Here is a 16,603-nt window from a genome sequence, read left to right as displayed (position 1 = left end):
GCACACACAGGTGAGACATGTCACTGCAAGCACACACAGGTGAGACATGTCACTGCAAGCGCACACAGGTGAGAGGTGTCACTGCAAGCGCACACAGGTGAGACATGACACTGCAAGCGCACACAGGTGAGACATGTCACTGCAAGCACACACAGGTGAGACATGTCACTGCAAGCGCACACAGGTGAGACATGTCACTGCAAGCACACACAGGTGAGACATGTCACTGCAAGCGCACACAGGTGAGACATGTCACTGCAAGCGCACACAGGTGAGACATGTCACTGCAAGCACACACAGGTGAGACGTCACTGCAAGCGCACACAGGTGAGACATGTCACTGCAAGCACACACAGGTGAGACATGTCACTGCAAGCGCACACAGGTGAGACATGTCACTGCAAGCACACACAGGTGAGACATGTCACTGCAAGCGCACACAGGTGAGACATGTCACTGCAAGCGCACACAGGTGAGACATGTCACTGCAAGCGCACACAGGTGAGACATGTCACTGCAAGCACACACAGGTGAGACATGACACTGCAAGCGCACACAGGTGAGAGGTGTCACTGCAAGCACACACAGGTGAGACATGACACTGCAAGCGCACACAGGTGAGACATGTCACTGCAAGCGCACACAGGTGAGAGGTGTCACTGCAAGCACACACAGGTGAGATATGACACTGCAAGCGCACACAGGTGAGACATGTCACTGCAAGCACACACAGGTGAGACATGACACTGCAAGCGCACACAGGTGAGACATGTCACTGCAAGCACACACAGGTGAGACATGACACTGCAAGCGCACACAGGTGAGACATGACACTGCAAGCGCACACAGGTGAGACATGACACTGCAAGCGCACACAGGTGAGACATGTCACTGCAAGCGCACACAGGTGAGACATGTCACTGCAAGCGCACACAGGTGAGACATGACACTGCAAGCGCACACAGGTGAGATATGTCACTGCAAGCGCACACAGGTGAGACATGACACTGCAAGCGCACACAGGTGAGAGGTGTCACTGCAAGCACACACAGGTGAGACATGACACTGCAAGCGCACACAGGTGAGACATGTCACTGCAAGCACACACAGGTGAGACATGACACTGCAAGCGCACACAGGTGAGATATGTCACTGCAAGCGCACACAGGTGAGACATGACACTGCAAGCGCACACAGGTGAGACATGTCACTGCAAGCACACACAGGTGAGACATGACACTGCAAGCGCACACAGGTGAGATATGTCACTGCAAGCGCACACAGGTGAGACATGACACTGCAAGCGCACACAGGTGAGAGGTGTCACTGCAAGCACACACAGGTGAGACATGACACTGCAAGCGCACACAGTTGAGACATGTCACTGCAAGCACACACAGGTGAGACATGACACTGCAAGCGCACACAGGTGAGACATGTCACTGCAAGCGCACACAGGTGAGACATGACACTGCAAGCGCACACAGGTGAGACATGACACTGCAAGTGCACACATATGAGCCATGTCACTGCAAGCGCACACAGGTGAGACATGACACTGCAAGCGCACACAGGTGAGACATGACACTGCAAGCGCACACAGGTGAGACATGTCACTGCAAGCGCACACAGGTGAGACATGACACTGCAAGCGCACACAGGTGAGACATGACACTGCAACCACACACAGGTGAGACATCACTGCAAGCACACACAGGTGAGACGTCACTGCAAGCGCACACAGGTGAGCCATGTCACTGCAAGCACACACAGGTGAGCCATGTAACTGCAAGTGCACACAGGTGAGATATGTCACTGCAAGCACACACAGGTGAGACATGTCACTGCAAGCGCACACAGGTGAGACATGTCACTGCAAGCGCACACAGGTGAGATATGTCACTGCAAGCACACACAGGTGAGACATGTCACTGCAAGCACACACAGGTGAGACATGTCACTGCAAGCGCACACAGGTGAGACATGTCACTGCAAGCACACAGGTGAGACATGTCACTGCAAGCACACAGGTGAGCCATGTAACTGCAAGCGCACACAGGTGAGCCATGTAACTGCAAGTGCACACAGATGAGCCATGTCACTGCAAGCACACACAGGTGAGCCATGTAACTGCAAGTGCACACAGATGAGCCATGTCACTGCAAGCACACACAGGTGAGCCATGTAACTGCAAGTGCACACAGGTGAGATATGTCACTGCAAGCGCACACAGGTGAGACATGTCACTGCAAGCGCACACAGGTGAGACATGTCACTGCAAGCGCACACAGGTGAGATATGTCACTGCAAGCACACACAGGTGAGACATGTAACTGCAAGCGCACACAGGTGAGCCATGTAACTGCAAGCACACACAGGTGAGATATGTCACTGCAAGCACACACAGGTGAGACATGTAACTGCAAGCGCACACAGGTGAGCCATGTAACTGCAAGCGCACACAGGTGAGATATGTCACTGCAAGCACACACAGGTGAGACATGTAACTGCCAGCGCACACAGTTGAGCCATGTAACTGCAAGCGCACACAGGTGAGATATGTCACTGCAAGCGCACACAGGTGAGATATGTCACTGCAAGCACACACAGGTGAGATATGTCACTGCAAGCGCACACAGTTGAGCCATGTAACTGCAAGCGCGCACAGATGAGCCATGTAACTGCAAGCGCACACAGGTGAGCTGTGTCACTGCAAGCTCACTCAGGTGAGCCCTGTCACTGCAAGTGCACACAGATGAGCCATGTCACTGCAAGGGCACACAGGTGAGCCATGTCACTGCAAGTGCACACAGATGAGCTGGGTCACTGCAAGTGTACACAAATGAGCCGTGTCACTGCAAGCTCACACAGATGAGCTGTGTCACTGCAAGCACACACAGGTGAACCATGTGACTGCAAGCGCACTCAGGTGGACCGTGTCACTGCAAGCGCACACAGTTATGCCGTGCCACTGCACACGCATAAAAGTGAGACTACAAGCACACACAGATGAGACATGTCACTGCAAGCGTACACAGGTGAGCCATGTCCCTGCAAGTGCACACAGGTGAGACATGTCACTGCAAATACACTTAGGTGAGACATGTAATTGCAAGCGCACACAGGTGAGACATGTAACTGCAAGCACACACAGGTGAGCCATGTAACTGCAAGCGCACCCAGGTGAGCCGTGTTACTGCAATCTCACTGAGGTGAGCCCTGTCACTGCAAGTGCACACAGATGAGCTGTGTCACTGCAAGTGCATACAGGTGAGCCAGGTCCCTGCAAGTGCATACAGGTGAGACATGTCACTGCAAGCGTACACAGCTGAGCCAGGTCCCTGCAAGTGAACACACGTGAGCCATTTCACTGCAAGCATACACAGGTGAGCCATGTCCCTGCAAGCGCACACAGGTGAGCCATGTCACTGCAAGCACACACAGGTGAGCCATGTCACCGCAAGCACACAGAGGTGAGACATGTCACTGCAATCGCACACAGGTGAGCCGTGTCACAGCAAGCACACAGAGGTGAGACATGTCACTGCAAGCGCACACAGGTGAGCCGTGTCACAGCAAACACACACAGGTGAGACATGTCACTGCAAGCGCACACAGGTGAGCCGTGTCACTGCAAGTGCGCACACAGGTGAGACATGTCACTGCAAGCGCACACAGGTAAGCCGTGTCACTGCAAGCGCACCCTGGTGTGCCGTATCACTACAAGCACACACAGGTGAGCTGTTTTACTGCAAGCGCACACAGGTGACCCCTATCACTGCAAGCGTACACAAGCTTGAGCCGTGTCACTGCAAGCACACACAGGTGAGCTGTATCACTGCAAGCGCTCACAGGTGAGCCCTATCACTGCAAGCGCACACAGGTGAGCCCTATCACTGCAAGCGCACACAGGTGAGCCTTATCACTGCAAGCACACACAGGTGAGCCCTATCACTGCAAGCGCACACAGGTGAGCTCTATCACTGCAAGCGCACACTGGGGAGTCGTATCACTGCAAGCGCACACTGGAGAGTCGTATCACTGCAAGCGCACACAGGTGAGCTCTATCACTGCAAGTGCACACAGGTGAGCTCTATCACTACCAGTGCACACAGGTGAGCCGTATCACTGCAAGTGCACACAGGTGAGCTCTATCACTACCAGTGCACACAGGTAAGCCGTGTCACTGGAATGCTCAGAGTACTAATAACGTCATCTGTATAAAACCTTGTTGCAAATGAAACATTTTCACAAAATTGCTTCTAGTCAATTCTAAAATTCACTACTGTCCTTTTATAATTTGATGTCCCATTGTCAAGGCACAGAGTACAACTCCTCTAGGTTCAAGCAAACCAACCACAGAGAGCAAATGTCACCCTTTCTGGAAATTGTTTGTATGTTTTTGTTCAAAGGGATAAAGCCGCTTGTTAAATGCAACAAATACATAATACACCTGTGCTCAATGGCCGGTTTAAAAATGGTTAAAATATCTGGCCCTTTCAATTATTAGTATTTCCAGGACAGCTTAAGGGTCATGAAAATCATCTAACATGCAAAATAGTGACTCTCACAGGGGATCTGAGTGTACTAGGTGGATGAGCAAGAGGGAATTACATGTGCACAACCTACATCTACTGTACATGATTTGCAGGTCACATGCACAATAGTGACTCTCACACGGGCCCTAAGTGCACTCGGTGGATGTGCAAGCGGTTATTGATTGTGCACAACCTACGTCTGCATGATTTGCAGGTCAGGTCACATGCACAATAGTGACTCTCACACATGCCATGAGTGCACTTGGTAGATGTGCAAGAGGGAATTGCTTGTGCATCTGCATGATTTGCACGTCACATGCACAATAAAAGTTATCACAGACAGCAATGATAACTGCCAAGAAGCATGTTTACAAATAGATGCCTCTTGTCACAACTAGCTGTGTTAGAGAAAAAAAACAGAGTTAATGGACTGATGCACAACAATCTACATCAGTGGGTTTGATAAAAGCAAGAGACATCTATATCAAACAAAAGACGTAGGTGGATCTTTGCTTTTCTCTAAAAACAGGGAGCTTTAGACAACAAGTGTGACATAAAACAAGCACACACTGGTGTTCAATCTAGCTAAAAAAACATAGCACCCTCCTAAGCAAAGAATAATTGTGTTAAACCTAACCACAGACAGCGCTGTTTTGTTCTCGTCTGTTTCTGTGTAGATGAATATAATCACCATGGTTACTCAAAAAAAAATAATTTTGTTTACATTAAAAGGAGATTTTTACAGATTATTTTAATTGAGGAAGTTTCTGAATTGTATCTGGAATATCAAATTGTAAGAATTTAACCTAGAATCTATGAACACACAAATTAATTTTTTTTTTACTAGTAGCCAATTATGGGCAATAATAAAGGAGCTGCATTAACCCATTGGTTGCCAAAAAATCTGCAAGATGGAGCTGCGGGCCTTTCACTGCACTTTGGCATTTCCAGCCGACTCTTGTGCCTACTAGCAACCCCTATGGTAATCCTAGTGCCCCCTGTCACCTCTTGTGCCTACTAGCACCCCCTATGATAATCCTAGTGCCCCTGCCACCTCTTGTGCCTACTAGCACCCCCTATGGTAATCCTAGTGCCCCCTGGCACCTCTTGTGCCTACTAGCACTCCCTATGGTAATCCTAGTGCCCCCTGCCACTTCTTGTGCCTACTAGCACCCTCTATGGTAATCCTAGTGCCCCCTGCCACTTCTTGTATCTACTAGTACCCCCTATGGTAATCCTAGTGCCCCTGCCACCTCTTGTGCTTACTAGTACCCCCTATAGTAATCCTAGTGCCCCCTGACACCTCTTGTGCCAATTAGTACCCCCTATTTTAATCCTAGTGTCCCCTGACACCTCTTATGCCATTAGTACCCCTATGGTAATCCTAGTGCCCCCTGCTCCTCTTGTGCTTACTAGTACCCCCTATGGTAATCCTAGTGTCCCCTGGCACCTCTTTGCCTACTGGTACCCTCTATTTTAATCCTAGTGTCCCCTGACACCTCTTATGTCATTAGTACCCCTATGGTAATCCTAGTGCCCCCTGCACCTCTTGTGCCTACTAGTACCCCTATGGTAATCCTTGTGCCCCCTGCCCCACATTACTTTAACCTACCAGATAGGCAGAGCACAGGATCACATATTCATAATTGTGTCTATGAAGTTATATTTTCTTATAGAGCCAATCAGAATGCATACAAGTGCACTGTTCATTGGGGGATATGGTGATGAAAATACTAAATCATTTATAAGCAAGATTAAAAAGAATAGTTGCTCATATGACAATAAATGCTACAAAATAAAATGTTTCTATTCTGAATGTCCCCTCATTTATTCTTGCCAAACAATAATAATAATTACACTATGCTTTTATAAATACACAACAATGTTGTTCTGCTCCTCCTTATATTCTGGTGTGAGAGTTACATTCTGGAAATATTTAGTATCTTGGGAAAAATGAACAGTAAAAGCAAAACTTGAGGTTTATTAACGTTATTATTCTTTGATTGTTTGATAAAGCTGCCAAAAGTCTGGGACTAATTGTATTTCAAGCATTTTCTTGTTTATACTGTCTCTTGGGTCTCTTGGTTGAAATATAAATATTTGCATTTCTTAATATCATTCCAGTGGGTTTTTTTTAAATAAAAACATACAGTAATAATTTGTTTTCCAACGCAGACTAAAAACAGACTAAAAAAAATTAAAGGGACACAGACAATGCCACCATTAAACAATACAAAAACTGGATTTATACTCGTGCTACTCAAGCTTACAAGTGGTGCACAAAATATTAACACTATTGTGCGCTAATATTGCTCAAGCTAAATAAATAGTGATTTTATTTTCTCTCTCATTTTAAAACTATATTTTATTGCTAGACTAAAAGTCTACCCCATCCCTTTAACTGTTGAAGCTTTTGCTTTTCAACCTTTATTTTACATTTAATATGCATTAAAAAGACATGAAACATAATTTTGTTCTTTTATGATTCAGACAGAGAATACCATTTCAAAAAACTTTCCAATGTACTTATCTTCTCTAATATACTTTCTTTTGGGCTAGATTACAAGTGGAGCACAAAATATAAGATTACATTCCTGCTTTTTCAAATAAAGATAACAAGAGAACAAAGAAAAATTGATAACAGGAGTAAATTAGAAAGTTGCTAAAAATTGCAGCTCTATCTGAATCATGAAAGAAAGAATTTCGGTTTAGTTTCCCTTTAAGCAATATCTGATATTATCTTTAGGGTGAACAACTGTAAAAGTCTATTATGCAAGGGGTTTAGAGTACCCAAGCTATGCAACAAGGATTTTAGTGCGCCCTTGCTTTAGCTCTTGAGCAATATCTGATATGATCTTTAGGGTGAACCATGCCCTTGCTTTAGCTCTTGAGCGATATCTGATATGATCTTTAGGGTGAACCATGCCCTTGCTTTAGCTCTTGAGAGATATCTGATATGATCTTTAGGGGGAACCATGCCCTTGCTTTAGCTCTTGAGCAATATCTAATATGATCTTTAGGGTGAACCATGCCCTTACTTTAGCTCTTGAGCGATATCTGATATGATCTTTAGGGTGAACCATGCCCTTGCTTTAGCTCTTGAGCGATATCTGATATGATTTTTAGGGTGAACCATGCATGATCTTTAGGGTGAACCATGCCCTTGCTTTAGCTCTTGAGTGATATCTGATATGATCTTTAGGGTGAACCATGCCCTTGCTTTAGCTCTTGAGCGATATCTGATATGATCTTTAGGGTGAACCATGCCCTTGCTTTAGCTCTTGAGCGATATCTGATATGATTTTTAGGGTGAACCATGCATGATCTTTAGGGTGAACCATGCCCTTGCTTTAGCTCTTGAGCAATATCTGATATGATCTTTAGGGTGAACCATGCCCTTGCTTTAGCTCTTGAGTGATATCTGATATGATCTTTAGAGCAAACCCCTGTAAAAGTCTTTTATGCAAGGGGTTCATGCAGATGTTAGTGCACCCTTGCTTTAGCTCTTGAGCAATATTTGATATGATCTTTAGGGTGAACCATGCCCTTGCTTTAGCTCTTGTGCAATATCTGATATGATCTTTAGGGTAAACCACTGTAAAAGTTTATTATGTGAGGGGTTCATGCAGATGTTAGTGCGGCTTAGCTTGAGCAATAAAAAATAACTTTGAGTTTGAAATATAAGCACAATATGCATATTTTTGTGCCCCATTTGTAATCTAGTCCATAATATTTGTGAAGTGTTATAAGGATATATTGCAGGGGCACAGCATAGACTGTATAGGTTCAGTTACAACTGACAGCTACGCATGTCAACAACTGATCATAGTCATTTAATTAACTTTTTAGGTATTGTTAATATTTAATAATTTTCTCATTTTTAGCAGTTTTTACAATCATGTTGTAAATTACATTCTCTGTGATTTGTGTGCACGTTGTGAGCTTGTATTAAAGGGATGGTAAACCCTCCCCTTAATAAAAACAGATCCAGAATATCAGTGATATTTTAGATGGAATTTAGTTCGTCAGGTGTAATGAAGATGCGCTATAACTTACTTTTTTATATAGATATGAAATTCATATTCCTTGCACTTCGCCACCCACTTAACAAGTCTTTTTTTTTTTCTGTGAGCTAAAGGTTTGAATTGTTCTCCAATCAGCACTCTCCCCATATGGCACTTTTGTTGTAGCTAGAGTGCTGATTGGAGAACAATTCAAACCGTTAGCTCACAGAAAAAAAGACTTGTGAAGTGGACGGTGGAGAGCAAGGTATATTCATTTCATATCTATATTAAAAAGCAAGTTATATTGCATCTTCAATACAACTGATTAATGAAACTCCATCTAAAAAATCACTGACATTCCGGGGGAGAGTTTACCATTACTTTAAGGTGATTACTTATTGCTGAACTCATAGTACTCATTTTTGGAGGAGGGGACTTAGTTTCTCTTAAAATGCCAGAGCCCCACAAGATCACCTGGTGGTGATAATCTTTTCTTTTAATGAGAAGGTGTCTCCCCTATACCTCTGTGTCCCTTATGCTTAAGTTTGTATTACCTGTTAGACGTTACTTTAAGGTGTCTGTCACTTGTCTTTCATTGCAGAGGTCACATGCACTGGCATAGTTGGTAAGGAATGAGTCAAAGGGGCCGATTTATCAAGTGTCGGACAGCATACGCTGTTGGCATTTATCATTGCACAAGCATTTCTAGTGAAATGCTTGTGCAATGCACCCCCTGCACATACGCGGCCAATCGGCCGCTAGCAAGGGGTGTCAATCATCCGATCGTATCCAATCGGGATGATTACTGTCTGCCGCCTCAGCAGTGGTGGATGAGTTAAGGAACAGCGGTCTTATGACCGCTGCTTCTTAATATTTTTTTCAGGGGAACCTGAAACTATGGGGGTAGATTGCAGCATCCGCTGCTTGATAAATCTACCCCCAAGTCTTAACAGAATCCAGACTGACAGGTGGTCTGTTGTTAGCAAATGGTGAGACCATTGATTGGAAATACAGAAGCTGTGATTCAATCAGACAATAATTTACAGTATGTTAAAGAAGAAGAAAGACTCTCTCAAGAGACGTAGGTTTAAGCTTCTGGTCTCATCCAGTACCAAAACGCCAGACTCTTCTCGCCTGAAGAAAGGATTTGTATAGGCCACTAACTCAGCTATAGCGATATTGCTAAATCTCCGCTGATAATGTGCACATAGGCTGAGGCGTACATCTGGGGCTGGATGTACAAATGCTTCATTAATAGTAGAAGTACCTCGTGTTTCTGGGCTGGACTCTTCTTCTGATGGGATTGGATTCATATTCTGCAAGAAAGTTTTCATTTGTGAAAGGCAAAAGTGGGCTAAACAAGGCTGCACCCTGCATGGGCACCATCCCATAATGCACCCTGGATGGGCACTATCCCATAATGCACCCTGCATGGGCACTATCCCATAATGCACCCTGGATGGGCACTATCCCATGATGCACCCTGGGTGGGCACTATCCCATAATGCACCCTGAATAGGGACGATCCCATAATGCACCCTGCATGGGCACGATCCCATAATGCACCCTGCATGGGCACCATACCATAATGCACCCTGCATGGGCACCATCCCATAATTCACCCTGCATGGGCACTATCCCATAATGCACCCTACATGGGCACTATCCCATAATGCACCCTGGGTGGGCACTATCCCTTAATGCACCCTAGATGGGCACTATCCCATAATGCACCCTGGATGGGCACTATCCCATAATGCACCCTGCATGGGCACCATACCATAATGCACCCTGCATGGGCACCATCCCATAATTCACCCTGCATGGGCACTATCCCATAATGCACCCTACATGGGCACTATCCCATAATGCACCCTGGGTGGGCACTATCCCTTAATGCACCCTAGATGGGCACTATCCCATAATGCACCCTGGATGGGCACTATCCCATAATGCACTCTGGATGGGCACTATCCCATAATGCACCCTGGGTGGGCACTATCCCATAATGCACCCTGGATGGGCACTATCCCATAATGCACCCTGGGTGGGCACTATCCCATAATGCACCCTGGGTGGGCCCTATCCCATAATGCACCCTGGATGGGCACTATCCCATAATGCTCTGTCCTGGACTCTTCTTCTGATGGGATTGGATTCATATTCTGCAAGAAAGTTTTCATTTGTGAAAGGCAAAAGTGGGCTAAACAAGGCTGCACCCTGCATGGGCACCATCCCATAATGCACCCTGGATGGGCACTATCCCATAATGCACCCTGCATGGGCACTATCCCATAATGCACCCTGGATGGGCACTATCCCATGATGCACCCTGGGTGGGCACTATCCCATAATGCACCCTGAATAGGGACGATCCCATAATGCACCCTGCATGGGCACGATCCCATAATGCACCCTGGATGGGCACTATCCCATAATGCTCTGTCCTCCCCAGTTAAGTCTCCTATTTCCTTGTTTTGTTAATTATATTAGGAAGCTTATTGGAGAACTTATAAACATTGCTGCTTTGGGACTGACTATCTCTTTATTGAGTACAACATTGCAGTGTGTTTTTTTAGTGTGACCTTAACATAGAGAGACATTTTTTCTCATAGCTCATGTGACAATGCCAGTTCTATTGGGGTGCTGGGGGTGCTTGCAAGACCAACATTACCAATATCATTTAAGGGATATGAAACCCTTATTAATTTTCAGATAGAGCATATCATTAAACTATGTTCAATGTTCTCTTGGTATCTTTTATTGAAAAACAAGAACATAAGCTTAGGAGCCGGCCCATTTCTGGAGCACTATATGGCAGCAAAATGTTATCTATTTGCAAGAGCACTGGAGGGCAGCAGAATGTTATCTATTTGCAAGAGCACTGGAGGGCAGCAGAATGTTATCTATTTGCAAGAGCACTAGAGGGCAGCACTATTTCCTGCCATTTAGTGTTCCAGCTACCTAGGTATCTCTTCAGCAGAGAATATCATGGGAACAAAGCAAATTTAAAAATAGAAATAAATTTGAAACTTTTTTTTAATTGTATGTTCTGTCTGAATCACAAAAGAAAATGTTTGGGTTTCATATCCCTTTAAGAGTCTAAATATACTGAACTGATTCAGCTGTTCTAGAACTAACATACTCCTGGTCAATAGCCTCTATAAAATAATTATTTATAATCATTTTGGCAAGTTTGACTGAAGGGCTTACGGATATGTGAAAACTGCATTTAAAGGGACATTAAATGCTTTTTCAGTAGTCTTGCAGTAAATGAACATATCAGTCGAGTGTGTGATATCTTATTATCAGTATCTTATCATCTTATTGGAGTGGCGGGTATGTAGCAGGGTTTGCAAGTATGAAGCATGCATTTTGCACTTCCAATTCTCAGAATTCAAAAACCCACAATTTTCAGAGTTAAATTACAATAAAAGAGGGCAAAATAAATAACGAAAGTATATTGCAACGGTTTTTCTGTTATTAAACTTGTCTCATTCCTTTGGTATCCTTTGTTAAAGGAGCAGTAATGCACTACTGTGAGCTAGCTGAACACATCGGGTGAACCAATGACAAGGGCATATATGTGCTGACACTAGACGTGCACAAGTGAAAAATGTATTTCGACCAAAAGATTTGGTTATGTTCGGCTGAATATCAGATTCGGATACGTTAACATTATTTCCAATAGGGAATAGTTAAAGGGACAGTTCACCCAAAAACTTTCTCCCCTTTAACTTATTCCCAATTATCTTTTTTACCTGCTAGAGTGTATTAAATTGGTTGCAAGTAGCTCCTTTACTCATATTTCAGCATTTGAAATAGCTTATTTAGCTTGTGGTTTCCCAACCTATATGGAAAGTTTTGATACTGGGGTATACGCTATTGACAAGCCTAAGTAAACACAGCCAGCAGAAGAGATTACACTCCCAGTGGGATGCAGGACTTGGTATAACAAGTCATTTAAAATACATTTATGGAAAAATAATTTTACAGTGTACTGTCCCTTTAATATAGACAATTAAAATTAACAAAATATTACATTATAGGATTTGAACAATAAAAGAACCTTTTTTTTCAATGTTAAAATAACATACAACTCCTGTATGACTAAACGCCTGACCGGCTGTCCCTAACATCAGTCATTAGTCATTTTATAGCAGGATTGTACAGGGGACGAATGAATGGTCAGACCCCCCTCTACATCATTACAAACAATATAGCTCCTTCCCCCCATTCCTGCACCTTTTTTGGTGCCCAATGGAATGAATGAATGAACAAATTGATTTGATCAAGCAATCATTCATTTTTGTATCCGTTTCGTACAATAATGTTTTCGGGTGTTTGTGTATCAAACAACTCTATAAATCAGCAAAATTTGGATGAAGCCTGAATGCAAATCTCTAGCTGTCACTAATAGGTTGCTAGCTCCCAGTAGTGCATTTGCTTTTTAACAAAGGATACCAAGAGAACTACAGCAAATTAGATCATAGTAAATTGGAAAGTTGTTTAAAATGTTATGTTCTCTTTGAAGGTTTCATGCCCCTTTAATAACACCGCATTAAGCAAAAGTTGCACGTATTCTCCTGCCTAGCGAAGATTACTAAAGTATTAATTTGTTTATTGGTTATATCCCCTTGTTGTTGCCCAGTGTAAATTTTAAAGACTAGGAATAAAACTAACTAGTTTATTTTTTGTAAGTCTGTCTTATGTGTAAAAAAAACACACACATTGGTCTAAAAAGCAAAATAATTTTATTGAAAAAAATAAAAAATAAAATAAAAAACAAGCCAATTCAATATCGTTGTTCTGGAAACCTTTAAAGGGACATTGTACACTAGATTTTGTTTTGCATAAATGTTTTGTAGATAATCCCTTTATACAGCCCATCCGGTAGTGTTTTTGTAACAATATCAAGTTTTGCTTATTTATTAATAACATTTTGCTGATTTTCAGACTCCTAACCAAGCCCCTCAGTGTCAGATGTATACTGATGTCTACAGATTCCTGCTGCTCCTGTTTATGGTATCTGTCTTTTCATAAGCAGGGAAGGGGGGGGGTGTCTGCTCCTTTTGTTTTCCCAGCCCTTTTCACATGGTGTTCCAGCCTAACCTCATCAACAATTCTAAACTGGGAGCTTCTAAGTAAGTTATTAAAAGGTTTGATGCTGGATTTTTAGATCAGTATCTGTGCATATTTTTCTTTATAGTAGTGCCTATTACATACAGTTATATGAACATAGGTGTATACTGTCCATTTAATGTTATAGATTTGTAGTTCATAGCTGCTTGTTTGCATTTAATAATATTGTCAGAGTTTTTCAGGAACATCGCGTAAAACAATATTGCACTTTCACATTTTTATTTTGAATTAAGTTACACTTTAAACTTTCAAAAATGTCCTGCTCTTTACAAAATGGGATGTTAGATGCACAAATAATCTTACTTGTTCTAAGTTTAAATGTAATTAAAGTGTAACCCTTTTAAGTGCAATTACAATGTAACCCTTCGGCTGCCGAAGAGAGTTACAATGTGTTGCATGTAAATTTACATAGTACTTTCTAATACATGGAGTTAAAGGGTTTTTAAACAGTAAATACATGCTGAAATAATGAGACATGCAAAGTAAAGATTAGTCTGGGCATAGTAATGCAGATTTATTTTTTAAATTGCATTAATTGTTTAAACATTGAAAATATAGGTGTAAATATTTTGTTTCTATAAAGTAAATTAGTTTCTAGAAAGTAATGTGTGCCACCTTATTGCAACCTAGGCCTTCCCCATCTATCTATTCTGCTGAGGACAGTTAGATAGAGATATAAAACAGACAATAAAAGAGAATGTGCAAACAAGACTGTGTGGGTTATACGATTGTTAAAGTAACTATCCAGGGGGTTTCCACACAGGCTTTTCACACACTCTCTTTCATTGTGTGTTTTTTATATGTCCTTAATTGTGCTCAGCGGGAGAGACAGATAAGAGTAAAACTAGGTTAAAACATGGCAGCGCCTATTACTTTATAGAAACTCAGTGGAATTAAGAAAAACAACTTTCAGAGTTAAATTACAGTACAAGAGGACAAACTAAATAATGACAGTATACTGCAAAGCTTTTTACTGCACCAAATTAAACATTTTATTCAATGTGACAACAGTACACATAAAATCAACTGCGCTACATATGCATCGCTCATATATACGTAACAGTAATATAATCGTTTTCTTACCTGGATCGTGAAACGGCACCAATGCAAAATTATAAAGAGGCTTCTTTTGTCTTTTTAAAGATGTTTCCAAAATCTTCGATGCTCCCTCAATTACTTGAACCAAGTCATCGTACATGGATCCGGTAACGTCAAATACAAACGCCAAGGTGGACGCTCCATCCGGTATTATTGCTGTTTCTGGCTCCGTTTCTGCACAGGAATTTTGTCTAAGGAGCTGAACGAGGAGAAGCAACAAAACTGGAAGTTGCGGGGTTAAATTTCTACAGCATAACATTGTTGCAGTTTCCAGTTAAGAACACGTTCAATAAATATAGGGAGTTTGTGAGCTTTAATATGCAAAAAAATAAAATAGATCTGAGAAAATCATCACTTAACCGAAAGCCAAACTAACATTCCTTAGCTGTTCTCACACTGACTGCGTGAACAATAAACAGTTCCAGAGCTGAACTACAAGTGAGCTTAAATATTTTGTTTCAGCTTGTTCGAAACAAAGACTTTTTGGATCTTATTGCAATGGATCATGTTTGCCATCTTCTGGACCCTTGCGGTATTACAATAAGTCCAGCTTCGCTGGAGTTGTGCGCAGTTTTCACATTACATACATAATAGGCTTGTGCATTTGTTTCATTACGAATGCGAATTTGTAACAAAAATAGGGAAAAAAGAAAACTCAATATAAAGAAAACAAAGAAATACTGACAAAATGTATCTATATTCATTAGTTTCCTTTACATTATGTTTAGGGGTTAAATACTTTCCTCTAGAGTGCTGGAGAGCCGCGCTACTCTCAACACTTCCTCATATGGCGGCTAATCCTAGAACCTGCATTAAAGGAGAAAATCCATTTTCCTAAGGGATCAGCTGAACAGCAGCTTAAACATAAAAGACCACAAAACTCCAATTTTATTCATTGAGTCACTCTCTATGTTACAAGCAATGGAGCAGGGTCTTTTGAAGGGCAGATAAACTCAAAGTTGAACTTAAATGGATTGGATAGAGCATGACATTTTAAATAATTTTCCAGTTTACTTCTATTATCAATTTTACTTATTCTCTTGGTATCCTTTTTTAAAGAATAATCCTAAATGAGCTCAGAAGTGTGCAGGTGTGTTTAGCATTCTATAGCAGCAGTGTTTGCAGCAATGTTGAAAGTATGGTTGCATTGATACTAGTATCGGTATCGGTGCCAATACCAAGTATTTGCAAGAGTACTTGTACTCGTGCAAATGCACTGATACTTAAACCGATACCTCCAATTTCTACCCATATGCTATCTTGTGGCGTTTTTCAAACTGCATGTTCCCATTTCATTTTAAGCTGGAGTGGAGAATTGTTCACTTCTGTTCTGCCAATACAAATTGCTGTTATTTGTATTATTGTACATCAGAGCAGTGCTCCGAAAGCGGTTAATAAACAGATTTAATGGCCCAAAAATATCTTTCTGACCCATGCAGTAGTGTGAAAAGTTAAAGACTGTTCAGCTTAGCGTCAAACGTCCTTACTGATAGCAGAAACAGACTTATAGCTGAACATGCAGAGATACTTCTATTCCTTAATAATAACTTACTGATAGTAGAAACAGACTTATAGCTGAACATGCAGAGATGCTTCTGTTCCTTAATAAGAACTTACTGATAGCAGAAACAGACTTATAGCTGAACATGCAGAGATGCTTCTGTTCCTTAATAAGAACTTACTGATAGCAGAAAAAGACTTATAGCTGAACATGCAGAGATGCTTCTGTTCCTTAATAAGAACTTACTGATAGCAGAAACAGACTTATAGCTGAACATGCAGAGATGCTTCTGTTCCTTAATAAGAACTTACTGATAGCAG

The 16,603-nt window shown here is 42.3% G+C and overlaps 1 protein-coding gene across 1 annotated transcript in view; it reads right to left on the bottom strand.

Annotated features, from left to right (window-relative positions):
- HMCN1 (hemicentin 1) overlaps positions 1-15,286 on the bottom strand; it is a 297,578-nt gene extending 282,292 nt beyond the window's left edge. The window contains exon 1 of the mRNA XM_053693857.1: positions 14,768-15,286. Coding sequence (XP_053549832.1) covers positions 14,768-15,041 — 274 coding nt within the window. The 5' untranslated portion in view covers positions 15,042-15,286. The remainder of the gene's footprint in view (positions 1-14,767) is intronic.
- Positions 15,287-16,603: the final 1,317 nt, after the last annotated feature.

The sequence above is a fragment of the Bombina bombina genome, chromosome 10 (assembly GCF_027579735.1).
Source record: "Bombina bombina isolate aBomBom1 chromosome 10, aBomBom1.pri, whole genome shotgun sequence".
Lineage (NCBI taxonomy): Eukaryota > Metazoa > Chordata > Amphibia > Anura > Bombinatoridae > Bombina > Bombina bombina.
Note: the sequence above shows the minus strand (reverse complement) of the source record. Positions and strands in the feature narration are given on the sequence as shown.